We start from the raw sequence: 18,372 nt of genomic DNA on the forward strand, positions 1-18,372 counted from the left end.
CTCTGCTGGAGGACTTAGATCCCAAAAAAGGTGAAGGGCTCAGAAGAAATAAATCCTATGGGCAAGTGTATAATTCTTTTAGCATTGCCTAATTTTTTATGCAGAGAAATGAAGCTGTGCTCAATTTCCCATGAATAATTCTCTCTCTTTGATTTTTTCATTTCCCTCCTATTTCATGTTCGCTACACAAAATGCCTCATAGCTCTCACTGGATTATATCTCGATGAGGTACAGAAGAAAGAATAGTCAGTGCTTGCACTGAATTTAAACAAAAGTCAGGCAAAGGGAGGAGGGGAACCAGAGACCATGCCCATTACTTCTGTAACAATGGGACTCAGCCCAAAGAATAATAGAAAGCCATCATTATCTGTGTCAAGTCTTAACAGTATGGGATATGCACAGATTTCGGATATTTGTTTTCAAAAGGATGAGCTAAATGACCGACTCGAAAGAATGCTGGCCAGCAACAGAAGCAACACCCTGCTCATTCCTAGTGCTCCAGAAGATGCTTGGACAAAGTTTTCCCTTGGCACCACAGCCAGTGCCATCCTGCCAATTTGCAAAGGGAAGGAATTGATCCCTGAGATGACAATGCAACTTCTCATTAAAGCTGTAGTTCACCCACCCAGCATTCACATTAGAGAACATCTGACAGCTCTGTGGGCTTCCCATGCAAGCTTCCACCTTGCACTCCTGCTAAACTTGCAAGGGCTGCATCACTGGCAAGTAAGTTTCCTTAGCACAAAGCCTCAGGACATCAGGAGTAAGATCTACATTGCCAGACACCAAAGTGCACCAGCTACAGTAGACCTAGGGTCTCATCCCAGGCTGAGAGAAGACAAAAACTATTTCATTTAGAATCACTGGGATCCTTTGTACAACTATAACACTGCATCTTCTATGTACCTTACTCACCAAGTCTCATTAAACATGTGGCTGTGCAGACTTCAGCTTAGTCTAACTACACACAAAAGCACGGTGAGATCACCTGCAGGCTTGTACAACATCAACTGTGGGGCCGTGTCTCCACCTTGATTAGCATCTATGCATTGACTTCTCTGCAGTCACATTCCCAAGCAGCCTTACAGCTACCTGACAGAAAAACCTTTGCTGACATAGAGTACTGGTATGTGTACCCACAAAGTTACACAAGCAAAGGGGCATTACCTGTCTAGATTTATTTTACCTTTTTTATGTTTTTAAAGAGACTGTGGCATAAAGCAGAATAAATATCTGGGATTTATATTTTATCATGCAAGTAAAAAGTTCTGCTTACTTTTCAGTGTTTTCATGGGAACCACTATCAACTAGATTATGGACTTGAAGACAAGAGTCCATAATAACTCCATTTGTCTTCTTGGCTGCTGATGCTGGCAAAGGGCCACACAATCCCTGGAAACTACTTTTCAGTACAGGTGTGAGGCTGACAGGCAGAGAAGACAGGAACTTTTTTTATTATGTTATTCTTACTGTTAAAAATCAGATGGCAAAGCAGCTCTGGATAGCAATTGAGCTCCTACAAGGTCAGGGCTCACTTTCCTGATCTATAGCATCACTAATGCTCAATTTAAAGCACTAGGAAAGCTGCACTACACAGCAGAGCTATTGTCAAAAAATTCCTTAAAACACTTGGCTCTTGTATAGCCATCAAACACACTGACAACAAACCTACCAGAGCAAAAAGTTATGTAAGATTACCTACAAATTAGCCTCCTTGGAGAATTCTGTGTGCAAGATTTCCATTAGGGTGCTCTGTGTGACTAATTGCCATTTATGAAATGAGTATTTCACTTCTCCAATTTTCAAGAACCTTTTAAAGTCTCAACTGGAAAACTTGCATCAGCTCTGCCAGTGCATTAGGTATACTGGGGGTTGCTGCTCATGTTTTTAATTACATTAGCCAACATAGATAACTATTAACATGCAGCAATATCCTGCAGTGGATACCATAGGTAATAATTTTCATGTCAGTTAACAAGATGTGATAGATATCAGGCTTCCAGCTAATGCTTATTACTTGATCTGCAGCCAAAAACAAAGGCTCTGTACAGCAGTACATGAGTTTTAGTACCTACAGGTTTATGGTAGCCAAACGAGGTGTGCCTTTGGTTTGTTTTTATTCATTTTAAGCCTTCTTTTTTCTAATCATTTCACACCAGAAGGATAGGACAAGCTGAAGCCATGCCTTCAAATATTCATTTCTCTCTGTGATAAAGATTCTCACTGTTTTCTTAAGTAGAGGAATCATGACTTACTTTATTTAAAGGATTTGGTTCTTCAGAATACACTCCTTAGTCAAAAATAGCCATTACAATTAATAACAGAAAATAAAAAGCATGATCTATTTCCTTTAATAAATTCCATGTGTACCACAGGCAACTCTAGCAGTTGTGTAAATAAGAAAACATCTACATTTTTTGGTGAATACACAATGATTCCCAGAGAAAACATTTATGAACACTGAATGTTCCTAGCGTGATTCTGGCTCATGGGGTTATACATTGCGTTAACCTTGAAGAATGAAATTTCCCCCATGTAATTTGATTGCTAGCCTTTAAAATCAATTTTCTGCATGCTTAAAAGCCAAACATCATGTATCATTTATGCACACATTTGGGATTCTCTGTTAAATCTACACACAGGGAAATAACAACATATACTTTTTTTTATTCCTTCAGGTTGTTTGTCTTTTTTGAACAATTACTTTTCAACTTCTTACAGGCTACTAAAGCCAGTTAAGACAAGAAATTTCTCTGCAAGACCCAGATACTCCAGGTCCTCTGCTCCAGTGCACTTGGCTGTAAAATTCACAAATTGTTGTGAAACTAAATTTTCAACAAAAACATGTTTTAAAAAGGAAAGTTGCAGCCTTTGCAATTAAAAATTAACCTTGAAGATGGCTTTGAACATAAGAGAGCTCAGGCAGCACTGTCTCACTTTTAGCAGCCCAAAAAATTTGAGGTGCACTTTGTAGTTCTTATTTCAGTGAGCTGTAATGATCACGTTTATTAACTACTTATTTTTTCACCTATCCTTTTATTAAGGTATCATATTAACATGCTTCTCAATCCTTGCCACTTGCTATGACTCCGTGCTATGACAGGAGTCATTAAAACCTCCAGCTCTCCTTGTCAAAATTTATGATAGCCAACACAGCAGATGGAAAACTTGCCAGAAAGTATAATTTAAACTGACTAATATCAGACTAATCATCATAAGGACTATCATAATGATGGCATTACTCATGAACATATTTATTTTGTTAAAACCTTCCCACTTGGAAAGGAAGAGATCTGGTGCACTAGAGAACTGCAAGATGACAGGAAGGACAAGCAAGCTTTCCATTGTTATCTGGGGTCCAGGTTAAGACATTTTTCGCAGTGTTTGAAACATGTACAGAATTTTTTATCCCTGTAAACAGGCTTTTTTTTTCTCCTAAATTTTGTTCAAAGTTCTGATTCTTGGGCTGATATGTTATCCAGAGTTTTGGGTACCTCAAACATGTCTAGAGGAGAGGTGTCAGAAGCAACTAGTTATGGCAGTACTCTAGACCTTCATGGCTGCTCTTTGGAGACCTCGTGCAAGCTTTCTTCATGCATTAGATCTATAACCTTTTTTCTAAGGTTCATAAGCAAGGCACTGAAAATGACTTGACTACAGCAGGGTAAACAGCATAGAGATAATAAAAATACTACATGATTAATCCTTTCCTGACTCTTTTTCTATGCCTGTAATTTGCAGGATGACAAGTCTTAGGTACCTACCTCACATAAAACTGGGGAGCATTGGATTAATTAATGAGTGCAGAGGGCTTTAAAACTTAAAAGTCTCACAGGTAGTAAATGACTATCTATAATAGAAAGCTATTTCTCCCTTTACTAAAATTGAAAGAAAAATACATTGTCCACCACCACACCCAATGACATCATCCTAAAACACCATGTATCTGTAAGGAGCAATCTTCTCAAAAAGCTCAGCTAAGAAATACATTCCTGTTAACATTAATAGTACAGCTTGCTGAAATTCACTGCACTTTGATGCTCACTAACACCTGCAATAGCAGAGAGAGAGAGAGCAAATGAGTGGATATGAGAGAGAGAGGGAGAGATATCTAACATTCCGCATCTTTAAAATTGCTCACTCCCAATCCCATTTAAAATGCCTGCCACAAACCACACTGTTACTTAGGTCCTGCCACTCGGAGATGCTAACCCAATGGACCACAACAATCTCCTGCTATGGGCAATAAAAATGCTCACTGACTGCCTGTTTTTAAAACTTATGTACCTAAAGACAACAGTAGCAATACATTATGGAGCCATTTTCAGCACACTTTCCCAGCCACCTCTGTTTCTCAGCCTGGCATTTCTAGCTGCTGCTTGTGATAGAAACTGTGCTATTTTGGCAATGACTGTCCATATGGTATTTTTTAACATTTTACCTCATCTGAATTCTGCTTCAAAACCCAAAGATTTTTTGGTTTTGCATAAGCTCTTTTGTTACATGCCAAACCTCACAAATTTCATATAAGAAACTGGTTGCAAAGAAGCTTTTGCAGCTCTTGAACTTGGTAGCTCTACCATCTATAGACTGTGATAGTATTTACATCAGACCCACATGAAAGCAAAACATAAACTGGAGGGCCTCTGCCTTTACTGGAATTGTCTCAGTCAAGAAAGAATTAGTGAGGCTAAAAACATTTAGATGTAGCCAGCTATTTACTAAAAAGCAAAATTACTTATCACAAGTGAGACAACACACACCTTAAAACTACACAGTGTATTCTGCTAAAGAAAAATAACTTGGACGTGTGCAATTCCAAAACCAAATAATAAGTACTATTAGCCCTGCAACATATGAACAGTTTTAATTTAAAAGGACACTGCCAAATATGATGTTCAAAAACAGTTTTAATTGAGTCTATTCCCATATCTTCTAAGTGGCAGAACCCCCACTGATATGTGAGCTAAAACAATAAAATGTTGACTTTTTTCCTTTTTTTTTTTTTGATCCTTTTAGTACTCGATTGTTACAGTATTATAGCAAATTATTATTTTCGTCTTTTTTTCAGGAACATTAGGTATTGCTCACAGATGTTTCATATTTAAATATTTTCCTCTAGAAATATACATCATTGTGCAAGTTCTGATTTTTTGGTAAAGGCAAGAATTATAATGTCTGTTTCATTTTACTCCTTTCAGAATATAATCATCAACAGTGTGACTGATTTTCTGATGGCAGAAATACAGTCCTTTAATCAGTCACTTCAAAAAAACCAGTGCAACTCCTTGTTTAAACTCTGCTTTTTCTTTGTTCTCAGTGTCTTAGGCTACAGCACTGGTCCAAATAGATGACCACCACAAGGAGGTTCTGCAGATTACAAGATTTGATCCAGTTCAAAAGAAATATAAAATAACACAGCTATTTGAAATTATTGAGTGTCCACTTAAATCACTGCTCTTTGGTTAGCAAAAGAGAAGGAAAAAAGAAGTTAACCTTAACCACATGAACATGAACATTCAAAGAAACAGGGTAAGCACTCCCCAGGCAACATGCTGGGCCTGATACCTCCGCTACCCTTCTCCCTGCAACTCTCAGCACCTCATTCTCCAGAAGCCAACCTCCACACTTCTTGAATTCCTCTCAGACCCTCTCATGCTAATTTGCTTTCCCTGTCACCTCCAGCTGCACAGGGCGAGCCCAGCTGCGGTGTTTTTGTAGGAGGGGGGCAACACTGTCTGACTAGCGGCGAAGGTATGGCACTAAAGAGGCAATTAAAACAACTACTCACATCTTGTGCAAATATTCTCTCCCTCACTCTCTGATACTCCTCTTCTCTCTCTTCAATTGATTTACTTCGTCTGTCATCTCTAAATGGAAGAATTCTGTTTTGCTGAGCAGAAAGAAAACCAGGAGGGTTATATAAGTTGAGCTGTTAAAAACTGCCATTAAGTAACTGTCATCTGAGAATAATAAATGTTCACTTAAACAAATGAAGCACGAAAATGATAGCTGTCGCTCCTGCATGAAGCACCCTGCAAGACTGGGCGCTTGAGGGCTTCCACTTAGATACTGCATACGGGTTTGCAGAGCAGGTGGCCAAAAGGAGCCTTTCTGCACAGCTTTTGTGGACTTGCCATCCTAAGACTGGGTGCTCACACCCCAAGTCTAAGTGCCATTGTTCTCAGCAGCTAACACTTCTTGATTCTCCTATCGGCTGTGAGGAGCAGGAGGGCAGGCAGTAGTGTGCTGTCTATGAAATAGAAGAAGAAAAGAGGGGAAACTAGGCTGCAAGAGCTAAACTGCAAACCCTAGAAGAAACCCACAAAGTCTATGTCTACAAGAAGTCCCAGATATTCAACATGACCATTTTAACCATTTTCACACTGTAAGGAATCCTCTGCTTCAGTTTTGCTAGGAAAAGAAGGGCCATTTGTGCCTCTTGGCAAAACACAGTGGGGGAAATGGCTGTGCCATGGGAGGAAGGAAAAGAAAAGATGCCCCCACCAGGAAATGTTTCATTGGCAATTGAGTTTGAAGTACTATTCCTTCTCCCCCTGCACCCCATCACTGGGTGAGATAGATCGTGCTGCTTTCCTTTGGCTGATCCCCATGCTCACCACACCCTGCAATTGCTTGGGGTTTGCTTTCAAAGACAACTCGGATGCAGCACAACTGGCAAGGCTGCTATGTTCAACTGAAAGTCAAGGAAAAAAAGAGTGGGGGGCGGGGAAGGGAAAGGAAAACTCAGTCCTTTACTGCAAACATGAAGGAGAGTGGCAATGAGAAACTTACTGGTAGGTCCCTCCACAAATATAACCTAAGCAAAGAAACCATACTCTGTCTTCTTACCTGTAAGAATTTTCTCATAAAGGTAAATCATGTCAGAACCCTTTTAGATTTTTTGTTGTTGTTGTTGTTAATATATTCCACATACACAGCTTGAACTGGATTGAAACAGCACAACACCCACTTTTAAAGGCAGCACAAGCACACATTTCCCTGGCACTCCCCTATTTATCAGACTCATCTAAGATAAGGTAAGTGTTATAGCACAGGCAACATAGATGGGGAAGGTCTGCCACAGTACATGCACAAGCAAGTAAGTTACACAGACAATAAAAGGTGCTGAGGGTACAGAAGGAGGAAAATAACTAAAAGATGAATCTAATTTAATTTTGGTCAAATTTTAATTTAGGATGGTTAAAAAAAAATCAACCTGACCTAAGCATCATATGTTTGTTTGGGGCTTTTTTTCCTCTCTCCTTTTTGAGCTACATCAGTTTGTCATCAGTCCCTACCCCCTGAATGGGTACAATGGAAGGAGGAAGCTACAGGGAGCGTAACAACCGCCAGAGTTAGGCAAGACATTGAGAAATGCAAGTGCCACAGCCTCCCACACAGGCCAGAGCCAGCAGCATTCCCCCTCCCGTGGGCATGCAGCAAGTCCTGCGCCAAGCAAACCACCCATGCAAACCCACACAGTGCCACGGCTGAAGCGGCCACACTGGGGCTTGGGGCCACCCATGGTGGTACATATGCTAAAGGAGGCAGGGAGGGGGCAGGGGAGGACGAGCGCAACAACAAAAGAACAACAATAACATCAGTCAGCCCACCTTCAAAAACAGAACAAATTTCAGCAACTCTCGAACCGAGAACCAACCTGATTGTCTTCTTTATCAATACTAGAGTTATCTCGCTTCAAGATAAATCGCTTCTGGGATTCTTCACCTTTTTCATCTTTTAAATGTTCAGAAAACCTTTGCTCTGGTCTGCCAGCAAAGTAAAACATAGCAATAAAAAAATCTTTCTTTTGGTTTTGCTTTGATCTTTATTTCTCAGTGCTCTTTGTTTTCACAGAGGCATTCAGTGCAAAAGCAGTTAACATTTGTGGTCATGGTGAGATGCTGCCTATAGCTGTCTGAGGCTGCTGTATCGCTGCTAACTGTTATTGCTATAAATAGCTTTTGTTGTTGTGTGGCAAGGAACGGGAATCCAAAGTCTCAATCACTGAAATATTTAGACTCCTCACTGTGACTGAAGGACGGGGAAAACAAATTACCATTCTGTATGTTAATTTGCTTCCTTCAGTAGTTGGGACCTCTAGCAACACTGGTGCTCAGTGAAGCCTGTCCATTTTTAAAAGTAAGGAAAAACTGGAATAAATCTTAAAAAACCCCCAAAACAAGATACCCACTAAACCAGTAAAGGGAGGGACTGGTGATGTTTTGCTTCAACTACATTTTATCTCATCACCACTAAGAGGGGAAAAATACTCCAGAAAAACCACAGAGTATCAATTAGTTCACCAATTTAAAATCATACAGTCATCTTTTCATTAATTTTAAAAGCCAAACCCCACTGGTTAAAAGCTCAACCTTTTCAGGTTTCCAAGCTGGTATGTTGCAGTTCCATGTTCTCACCTTGTGCAAAAAGCAGAGTCTTATGTCACCTCACCTTGTGCAAGAAGAGATTTTAAGAAACAACTTTTGTGACTGAGTTGGTCACTGCCAATGCCTCGTAGCTGTCAATAAATAACACTCCAGCCTGCACCACTCCCACAGCCAAACCTGTGATGTTTTCAGCCCAGCCAGAATTGACAGGGTGGCCAATGGCCTGTAGAACTGAGCTAAGATTCAGACGCTGCTACCACCCGACTGAGGGGCTGCTAAATGCACACACTGTGTTTTAAAAGCAGGAATACACTGTGGGGTTTCTATCAGCGAACACAAGCCTTATGCTCTGAGCTGAAAGAGCTGCCACAGTACTGGTAGGAGGTGCTCATGTCTAGAGAACCACACAAACAAGACATAAATCTTCCACTGACACTAACAGAGCAATGGGCAAGATATCAAAAGGTAGAATTCAAAGAAGTCTGTGATTTTGTAAATAAAAGTTCTCTACAAAATTTAAAAGAAAAACCTCATCTTCATCTTATTTCACATCAGAAAATTAAACCAGGTGTGCAAATCAGCCACCATTTTGTTGTTACAGCATTAAGGATTTCAAATCCAAACAGAGCACACAGTCATGCCATAATTGCAGTCCATAACAGTTCATTGTCAGATGCGCAGGAAACACTTGTAATAAACTGTAAAAAAATCAATATTGAGATATACCAGCTATTCTGCCTCTCTTTCCATATGAATTTAGAGGATTCCCGCTTCTGTTTACTATTGGCATTTTTGGGACAAAACACACTGTCTCAATTTCCACATAGTCTGGCAATTCAAGAAACCTTTGTCCACCAGCCATAGCTGCTAGCATTAACAGATACAGAGCCCAAGGCAGCAGACTCTCTGAATGCCCTACTAGCCTCCTTTTGGGAAAGCCCAGAGGACCATGGCTATCTGCATAATTTTCTAACCTAATGGGCCATTCATTATGTTTCCTTATAAACAGAGAGGCTAAAAAGTCCCATTAATGGATTTGCTAGGTGGCTTGCTCTCCCTTTGCTCTCATTAATGAGCACTATGCCTGCCCAGCCAGAAATGAAGATTCAATCACTCAAATATTCTGCTTTGACAGGACTATCTGAGGATTATTTTTCTTTCTGGTTATTATTTTCTGGTCATTATTTTTCTGAGTTATTTTTCTGGTTTTACATCCTAGAGCATAAACAAAACTTCTGCAGTTGTACAATCAATGTAAAATTTAGAGGTGTAAAGTATCTACTGAGCATCTAATAAGCTATATACAAAGTCTAATAAATAAATGTGATTTTAAATGCAGAGGGGAAAAAATAATAAAAAATTAGAGAGGAAAATGTTTGAAAAAACAATTTAATAAAAAAGTCTTCTCAAACTACTAACTTATTTAAACAACAACATGATTTTCATACTTTTTAGCATTACATTCATTATTACATCCCATTTTCACTTCATTTAATATTTAAAAAATGTTTCCACTTGTCACAAGCGAAGAGTAGCAAGAGATCAAGCCACAAGTCAAAATTAATGATTTGTTGTGTGCCTGTTAATAAAATTAATCTACAAGCCCAGTAGGTGATTAATCTCCAGTCGTGAAAACAAATTTGCTTGGGCAGAGAGGCTCTGCGAACGTGCAGAGCGCTGCAGAGCACCAGGGTACTATCAGCACCACTAGAAGGCCCTTCCCTCCCAGGTATCACTGCAGCTCTGGGTCACTGTGACCAGTAAGGTTGCGAAGAGCTCAGTTAATAAGGATGCAAAACCTGAGGGAAGGTTGTTGAGTGAGAAATAAGATACCACAGCAACAAATTTCCTCAGCAACACCAACCTGAAGGCCTCCCTCAAACATTAAATATCATTAGTTGAAACAAACGGACTATTTTAAAGAAGATATCAAGGTCCAGTGATATTTACACGTGTTCATGTTTTTCTCCTCAATACCATCTACTGCATTTTCTTTTTTAACATCTATTGCAAAAATACATAGGATACAGATGGCAAAAAATGTCTGAAACTCATTAGTGGAACCAAATGTTCTGAATCACTTGGGTAGAGAAGAGGTTGACTCTGCAAAGGTTTGGATCTGCTCCACTGATGGAAACAGAAGTCAGTGCAAGCTCCACATTACCAGCTTTAAAGTTCCCTGTAACTGTATCATGCATTTGCTATAAGGAAGCAGAGACATTGTAGTTATTCTAGGGAGACCTGTTGCATTAGTTTATGAAGGTGCAGGTGAATCTGATTAAAAATTAAGAAAATAATAAGCAATTTTAAGTACAACGCAGTGTAGTGGCAATATACTAACACAGTACTTAATTACAATTATCCTGAAGATACAGTGAATTCATCTCATGCGAGTCCTACATTAATCCCTTTTCTGAGCTTTTTTAGCTGATACTGCCAGTAGTAGTCAGCACACGATACAAAACCATGCTCATGCATGTAGGGGAGTGAATTTATCAAGATAATTTTCAGCACTAGCATAAATTAAGTCAAAGCATGGCTTACAATTATTGTTACAAACCCATTATAAAAAAAAAAAAAAGAAAAAAATCAGGAACTTATTCACTATTGCCACACCAGATACCTAGATTACATCCTCAAATCCTAACCAAACCTTAATTTGATTTTAAAAATGAGATTTGCGCAGCCTTCCTGAAGAGAGACAGAGCTTCTGGAGGCCATATCACTAAGTACTCTTCACTACATAGGGATCTTCCAAAACTAAAAAAACCAACCAAATAAACAAAAAAAAACCAAACAAAAAATAAATTAAAACAGCCTACAGTACCTATCCTATACTGGTGGATTGACCCTAGCCACACAGTACAACCATCTACCTGGTAACAGCCACTTGTAAGGAAAAAGGCACATAAATATATGCATACAGGGCATGCTGCCTACCTGTATGAAAGGATTTCATTTAGCCCATTCAGTATTTCATTTATGTCTCATGTGCATCACTTGAGAATCTCAAGCCCTAATACTCCAGAAAAAAGTTTGAGAAGGAAACACCTTTTAAATCAATAGGATTTTTGCAATTTGAGGATACTACTGAGAAAACCAAAAACTATGACCAAATTGTACCTTAAAGGCTCAGAAACCAACACTAAGGGCCGGGGAAGCACACAGTCTAAAAAGGTGCAAAGTCTGGGGAGTTTTTTTCTTTGTTTTGGTTTTATTTAATAAAACCTTTTGATCATTCAAATTTTTATTGCTTGACAGTATGGGTGGAAGCAAAACATGTGTGCCCTGAAAATGCAATTTCGCAAAACCACAGTCGCAGATGAACTCACTTCGTATTTCCTAAAAAGTTGTAACGTGGCTCATCTTTCTGGCAATGTGGCTCAGAACACAACACACAGCACATTCCTTCCTTCCTTGTAAAGCTTTTGATCAGGCACTACAAATGTTTAAGAGAAATTGCATCTGAGAGTTCGTGCTCTTTGGTGTGCACCCTTAGGCAGCTGTGCAGAACTCTTCTGACCTCCAAATCTGCTGGAAAGCATAGACAGCCTCTCCTCTCCATCCTGATTAACAAGGTAGCATCATAATCAGGTAGGTGCCAGCAGGATACCTTCAGGGAGCCAACTTCAGCAGGTGTCCTTCAGCACCCAAACATTTCACCATAAAAAGCTTCCCAAAATTCTCTAAGCATCTGCAAACTTCTGCAAAGTCTGCTCCCATCACCAAAAATCTTTGGAAATCTTTTCCTAATATGTTTTATTTCACTATGAAAAGAGATCACTTTTTGGTGAGTGACCAGTTTACCCATTGGCCACACATAATATGAAACTGGCATCAATAGCCCTTCTATTCAGTGTTTTTTCCTGAGTCAAGGGCATTTCTACAGACTTCTGTACAATATCAGCTCCAGACATGGGGACAGTACCCCGTTAAAATTTCAGGGCAATACTGTTTGCCCATTTCTCGTGGCTGTGCTCCTTCTCAGGCAGTCAATGATCACTTCAACTCTTTCAGCCTCACTTTTGTGTTGGGAGATCACTATAAATGTTACTTGAAGACATTGGTGAAATTTCTTATTTCTGTGTTTGGAATTTCATTGTGAGGGTGACCAAGCACTGGCACAGGTTGCGCGGAGAGCTGGCAGAGTCTCCATCCTTGGGAGGGTCCTGGATATGGTCTTAGGCAATTGGGTCCAGGTGGTGCTGCTTGAGCAGGGCTAGGTTGGACAAGAGGACCTCCAGATTCCTTCCAACCTTAGTCAGGCTGTCACTTTTTGAAACACTGAGTCAGATATATAGTAACAAATCCATAGCAGAACAAACCTCCATCGTTACCTTTTAGATGGTCTTTCTGTCTATTCTTTCTTTTGCAAGTTGGCCATTACTGTTTACTTTTCTGATTTCATAGTTCCTTAAAAGCTATCTGCAGCCCTCACTTAAGCAAAACCCTAAAAGCACTTTTTTGGACTCATTCCTTACGCTGAAGCTTATATTTTGGAGATGGGAAAGTTGGAATAAGCAGCAAAATATTTCTGTGTGTCAGAAAGAGAAAAAAAAAAGCTTTTGATAGCATTATATGACTTTTTCTACTATCATTACGGTGATTTTAATGTGATCTACTTCCATTGACTCCAGTAGAGTTCCTCTCAATTTATCCATGGATGACAGAAAACAGAGTTCACCCCCTCAGGCATATTTTTTACATGGACTGTTTAAGGAGAATTCCCCATTACATGCTCATTTAATGCTTTTGATTCTGAGACAGCTCTTGTAAATGGTAATGAAAAAACCCCAAACCTTAACTACCTTACCAGGTATTCACTATTTAATCAAATTACAGATTTTAAAAACATTGCAGAATGGTAGCAGCTATTAGAATACACTACTAAGGAAGGAACAGGGCATTTCCTTGAGTCTGTCAGCCAGCTAATGCAGTTTCATAGACCTCTACTTGGATAGGACATAAGAAATGAAATACTGTGGGGAAAAAAGCTGCACTCATTTAAAATAAGTTAATTAGCTTATTAAAAATAACTGGCTAAGAATCAGGAAACACAGATACCACACCAAAAGGACAAATGGAAAGAGACAAGCATGAGCTTTGAATGTTACAGTTCTGAAGACTCAGTCACTGCACTAGCAGAGCACATAAACAAGCCTGGTATTGTCAGGGCTGACTTACATACAGCACATAAATCTTTACTATGAGGCATGTGTTTCTGATAGCACCAGCATACAGACTGTTGCAAGATGCCTTTGAAAAGAAGTAACCACCTCACCGTGTGTGCAAAAGATGGGTTTGCCAGTATAGCACCTGATGTAGTTAAAAAAATCTAGCAAGCACTGCAAAAGCCTCACAGGTAACAGCCAAGCAGCTGTTCTGAAAGAATGTAGCACAGGAATGCAAGTTCAAAAGGGGAGATCACTGTGGTGTGCAGGAGCCAAAAAACCTGGACTTTGCATTTGCAAACCAATGTTCATTTAATGCATATAACAGGGAACAGAATGTTAATACTCCTCTCCTGACTGAATGGCAGTACAAAGCCAAAAACAGGTGGGGTAATGGGGCTAAGTACAAGAAAAAACCCACCCAGGGGTACTTGCAGGATCATCATCTGGTGAACAAAATGAGTAACAGACAAAAATGATCTTACACAAAGATGCCATCAAGAGAGCCAGAGAAAAGCATTGCTGCTGACAGGATTCAGAGCAGTTGTGAAGATTTAGGGCACTCTTATGCAGTTGTTCCGATGTTTTAATAGTGTTTTCTTGTTATTTGCACTTGTCTTTAATTAAACCGACTGTTCAGTCCAGCATCATGTTGGCCTCTATTTTGAAGGCATGCTGTGACACAGTATGGTGGCCTTCCTTGCTGTGCAAGTTTGTGAATATATACTGTATCTGCCTGCTGTGTGGTTTTTTTGATTTGAGGCTGAAGGCTCTCCTAGGGCTCTGCATTACGAGCCCAGTAAAACTACGTAAGCGTTTCTGTCTCTTTGCTTTACCTTGAGGGCCAAAACTCTATTATCTGCAGCACAAATGTCTGCTTTGATAACAGGGTCATAGGAATGTATTCTGAGAGTTTGAGAATTTACAGAGCTTGGAAGCAAATATCATGGTCAAAAGGCCCCAACTTAATGAAAAAGGCAGAATTCCAGCCCTACAGGTTAAATTATTTGATTAAATTCTCTCAAAACAATGTTTTTCAAGAATGAGGGCCTGAAATTAGACCCTTCAAACAGGTTTCATGCATTTAGGGGATGATGGATGCTAAAATGTGGTTTCAAAAAGCCAGAGTGGGAATTTAAATACAGATAATTGTTAAAGTACATTGCAGTTATATTATCACAACTCAATACTTAAAACCACTCGTGGTGGCATTGCAAGCATTTGAAGGTAAATGCCTCATTAACAGACTGCTGCTTTTATCATATGAGTCACTAACAACTTCTGTTATGATGGTAAAAGCACATTAAAAGCCTTTAAAAAAAAAGAAATCAATCCTGTACAAGACAGTTCTTCAAGGTGCTCCTCTTTCTCTGTGGCACAGGGGGAAAAACTCCTCAAATTCCAAATGCTAATTTTGCCCAGTTTAAGACTATTTTTTTCCAGAACAGCAGCTGGACTCCAAATATGTTCTGCATCTATCATTAAACAGGGAAAAGGCAAGTCACAAGTTATTACCATGGATATTCTCCCCCTGTAATTTGGGTTGCAGATAAGTCTGGCAGGACTGAAAGAAACAGCCAGGAACGCTTCATGGAAGCATTTTTCCTACAGCGACTGTGAGGTTTTACTCTGTCAGCCTTGCCCATCCTTTGAGGTGCTCAGTCCTAGAACCCAACAGCGTGAGTTCAGTGGGACCGGAACCAGTCGTGTTTCTAATTATGAAAACCACAGCAGAGCTGAAGGCTGCAGGATGTACACTGAATCTTTTCCATGCCATGTTGGTGTGTGTGTGGGCCAAGCAGAGGGCCAGTTCCAGAAGGATTTCAAAGTATACAGTACCTAAAGAACTTGATCTGTGTTAAGGCATCATTGCACAACTCAGGACCTTCATAAGCTTTCCTAAAACTCAATTCCAGAAAATCATTCTGTTTTAAGATATGGATGCAAAAACCTAGTACCTCTTGACTCCCAGAGCATCTGAGTAAAAACTTCAATATTTTGCCCAGTCTTTTGGGCCCAGAAGACGGGCTTTGAACACAGGGGAGAAGGCTGCAGGCCAAGGCCACATGCAAATAACCACCTCTTCTACTAGACAGGGCAGAAGCACAATGTCCTCTCTCAGAGAAGGACAATTTTAGGAGCTTCAAAGTGCTCTGCTGTCCTCCTGTGATCAAACTAAGATAATTTCTTTACTGAGCAACCTGCTTCTCCTGCTCACTCTCCTCAGCTGGGTGTAATTCTTGATATTCAGGGTATCTATCAAGACTGAACATCTTGCACAGTGCCAATTTATTTCCAGCTAATAGAGGCTCAAAAGTGGTAGCATAGTTTATTATGGAATTCATTAATATCTGATTTTAAGGATGTGGCATATTCTGCAAGTGGCTGAAAATTACAGTGTTGCATAACTGCTGTGATCTATTTAAAATTACACTTTTCTATTTCAGAAGCTGAAAAATTAACGAGGAAGAGAGAGGGAAAAAGGAAGAAAATTCAAGATTTGAACTCAACCGATGAAGGCAAGATGGTTCACCAAAAGCCAATGGGGTAATGAAGAAACTATTAGTCCACTAGAAATGCCCCATATACACACATTAATGCCATAACAAATTTTTGTGCTGACTTCTGCTCTGTGCCATGAGCATTTTCACCCTATCCAGCAGGAAGACTAATGGATCAGAAGTCATTCTCTGAACAATCACTGGCTCAAGGAAGAGCACCTGTTTTTAATAAAACTGTCAGAAACAGCCTTACAAGGCTACCCTGGAAACAGCAAGAAACAACTGACAAAGGCAAAGATTTCTCAAAACTCATAATACTTTTTACATTTCTATGTGTCCTATTCCCTACATTAAAAATGAGGAAGGCAACAGAAGAGGGACATGCAATCATAAAATCAATTTGTACTACCTCTAAAATTTACTTGCTCAAGTATCAACACCTTGTTTCTGAAATTCTCAGATTTAAATACGTTTCTTCACCTACTACTGATGTACAGATACCTCTGAGGAACACACAGGAGCCATCTCAGATTTTCAGATCTCTCTCCAGTGATTTGAAAGTATAAATGACCAAACAGCATCTTGATTAATGAGCACTCTCCTACTACAGCCTGAATGAGCACAAAGATTAATTACTCATGCAAAAAAGAGTTTCCCTCAACCAAATTACCTACTTGCTATTCCATAGCACTCTCTTCCTGGACAACCTCACACACAGCAGGAGGTGACAATAACCTTCTAGGTTTAACAAAACTTATACTACTAAGCAGTGTGATTGTAAAGATTAAAAGAAAAAAATAGAAAAATAAATACCATAGATGACTTCTGATTAATGCTTAACTAATATTTCATTACAGTATAGAACAGCTGTAAAAAGCACATGTCCACCTCAATTATAAACAATTCAGTTTTAATAAATTACATTAGATGAAAATTTAATATTGGAGCGATTAGAACTGGTTCATTAACCCTAACATCTCATTTACAGAATAAGTAATTTCTATGGGTTCAATACTTAGCTTACACTGACATAAGAATGAAGCCAGTATTTAAGGATCAAATTCAGCTCAACTTCAAGTGTATCAAGTATTTTTCATGTATCTTTCATGTAAAACAGGCATGTAACAAAAATGACAGGATACTTGTGAGAAAAAAAGGCTGTCCTAATTCAATAATCTTTAAAATGAAGAAAATAGACATTAAAAAAGCAAAAAAAAGCTCAGTCTATTCAAGATAAGCAACAAGCTGTGAAATAATGAATGTGCACAACCTCAAATAATGCATTTGTGAAACAGCAGCAATTTTATATCTGAAAGAAATGTTTATAGCATAAAAATAATGAGATATTAATAAAATCTGTACCATTTATTAGCACATGTATCCCACTAATTACTTCTCCAATCACCATGTGACTGGATAAAAGAAAGGCAATCCCTCCTGCAACAATAAGCCAAAGCATTGGAATGAACAAGTAGGCTCAGGCCAGTGCCAGAGAGAGACATTTCCTGAACTTCTGCAGAGAATGTCTAATTCCTCTTAATGCTTTTCTGAAGCATTTATTGCGAAGTTCCCTCCTACTTCTTGGATCTGAAAGCCTTCCCCAGCTCTGGTCTGCAGATGGGAGCCAGAAAGTGCAATGGGAAAGGCCAGAAAGAAGGTAAAGGCTAAAAGGCACGTATCACACCAAGGACTATTGGGACACTGGCTTCTTAAAACCTACACATGATTGCTATTGAACTGAAAAGAGATTTTTTCCTAATCATGTTCCTAATTTAGTCCCAAACTAAAAGAAAGAGGTTTTCTTCTAAAAGTCAAGAAATAAACTCCACAGAAACCAATACAATTTCTCACTTAAATGCTACATATGTTACAATGCAGCTACAAAAGCCCATATCTTTTATTATACATTATTTGTTTACTAATGTTCTTTCTAAATTATTTGTTGTATAATGTTTGAGTTCATCTTAAACCAAAACAAAAGGTCTTGGTCAATTACAGTGTTATTTCTGTTACACAGTTTCTTCATTTTAGTTGCATGCATCTACTACGCAGCCCTTTATTTTTATACACATTTGTAACAGACAGTGCTGTAATACCAGTTCAGCAACAGCAATTGCAAACCAGAGGGGAAGTCCAAATGTCTCCAATTTCTGTTTACTTCTTAGTAGCCAAGGAGCAACTATTCTGTAGCATAGATGGGAAAGACGTAACTGCAATAGGAGATGGAAGAATGGAACTGACTCTGTGGTCCCTTGAAGAAAATGATGCAAGACAGCAATGAAAATAATAAAACCAGAAATAAGGGTG

At 39.2% G+C, this 18,372-nt stretch overlaps 1 protein-coding gene across 18 annotated transcripts in view; it reads right to left on the reverse strand.

The window, feature by feature from the left end:
• ARPP21 (cAMP regulated phosphoprotein 21) overlaps nt 1-18,372 on the reverse strand; it is a 138,315-nt gene that overhangs the window by 67,502 nt on the left and 52,441 nt on the right. For 13 of the 18 annotated variants that reach the window (XM_071561449.1, XM_071561460.1, XM_071561448.1 and 10 more), the window contains 2 exons: nt 7,664-7,772; nt 5,792-5,893 (listed from right to left, as the gene is read on the reverse strand). The exons of 1 other annotated variant lie outside the window; for it this stretch is intronic. In XM_071561449.1, coding sequence (XP_071417550.1) covers nt 5,792-5,893; nt 7,664-7,772 — 211 coding nt within the window. The remainder of the gene's footprint in view (nt 1-5,791; nt 5,894-7,663; nt 7,773-18,372) is intronic. 4 more of the 18 variants (XM_071561466.1, XM_071561465.1, XM_071561464.1 and 1 more) reach the window with 1 other exon arrangement.

This window comes from Pithys albifrons, chromosome 7 (genome assembly GCF_047495875.1).
Source record: "Pithys albifrons albifrons isolate INPA30051 chromosome 7, PitAlb_v1, whole genome shotgun sequence".
Lineage (NCBI taxonomy): Eukaryota > Metazoa > Chordata > Aves > Passeriformes > Thamnophilidae > Pithys > Pithys albifrons.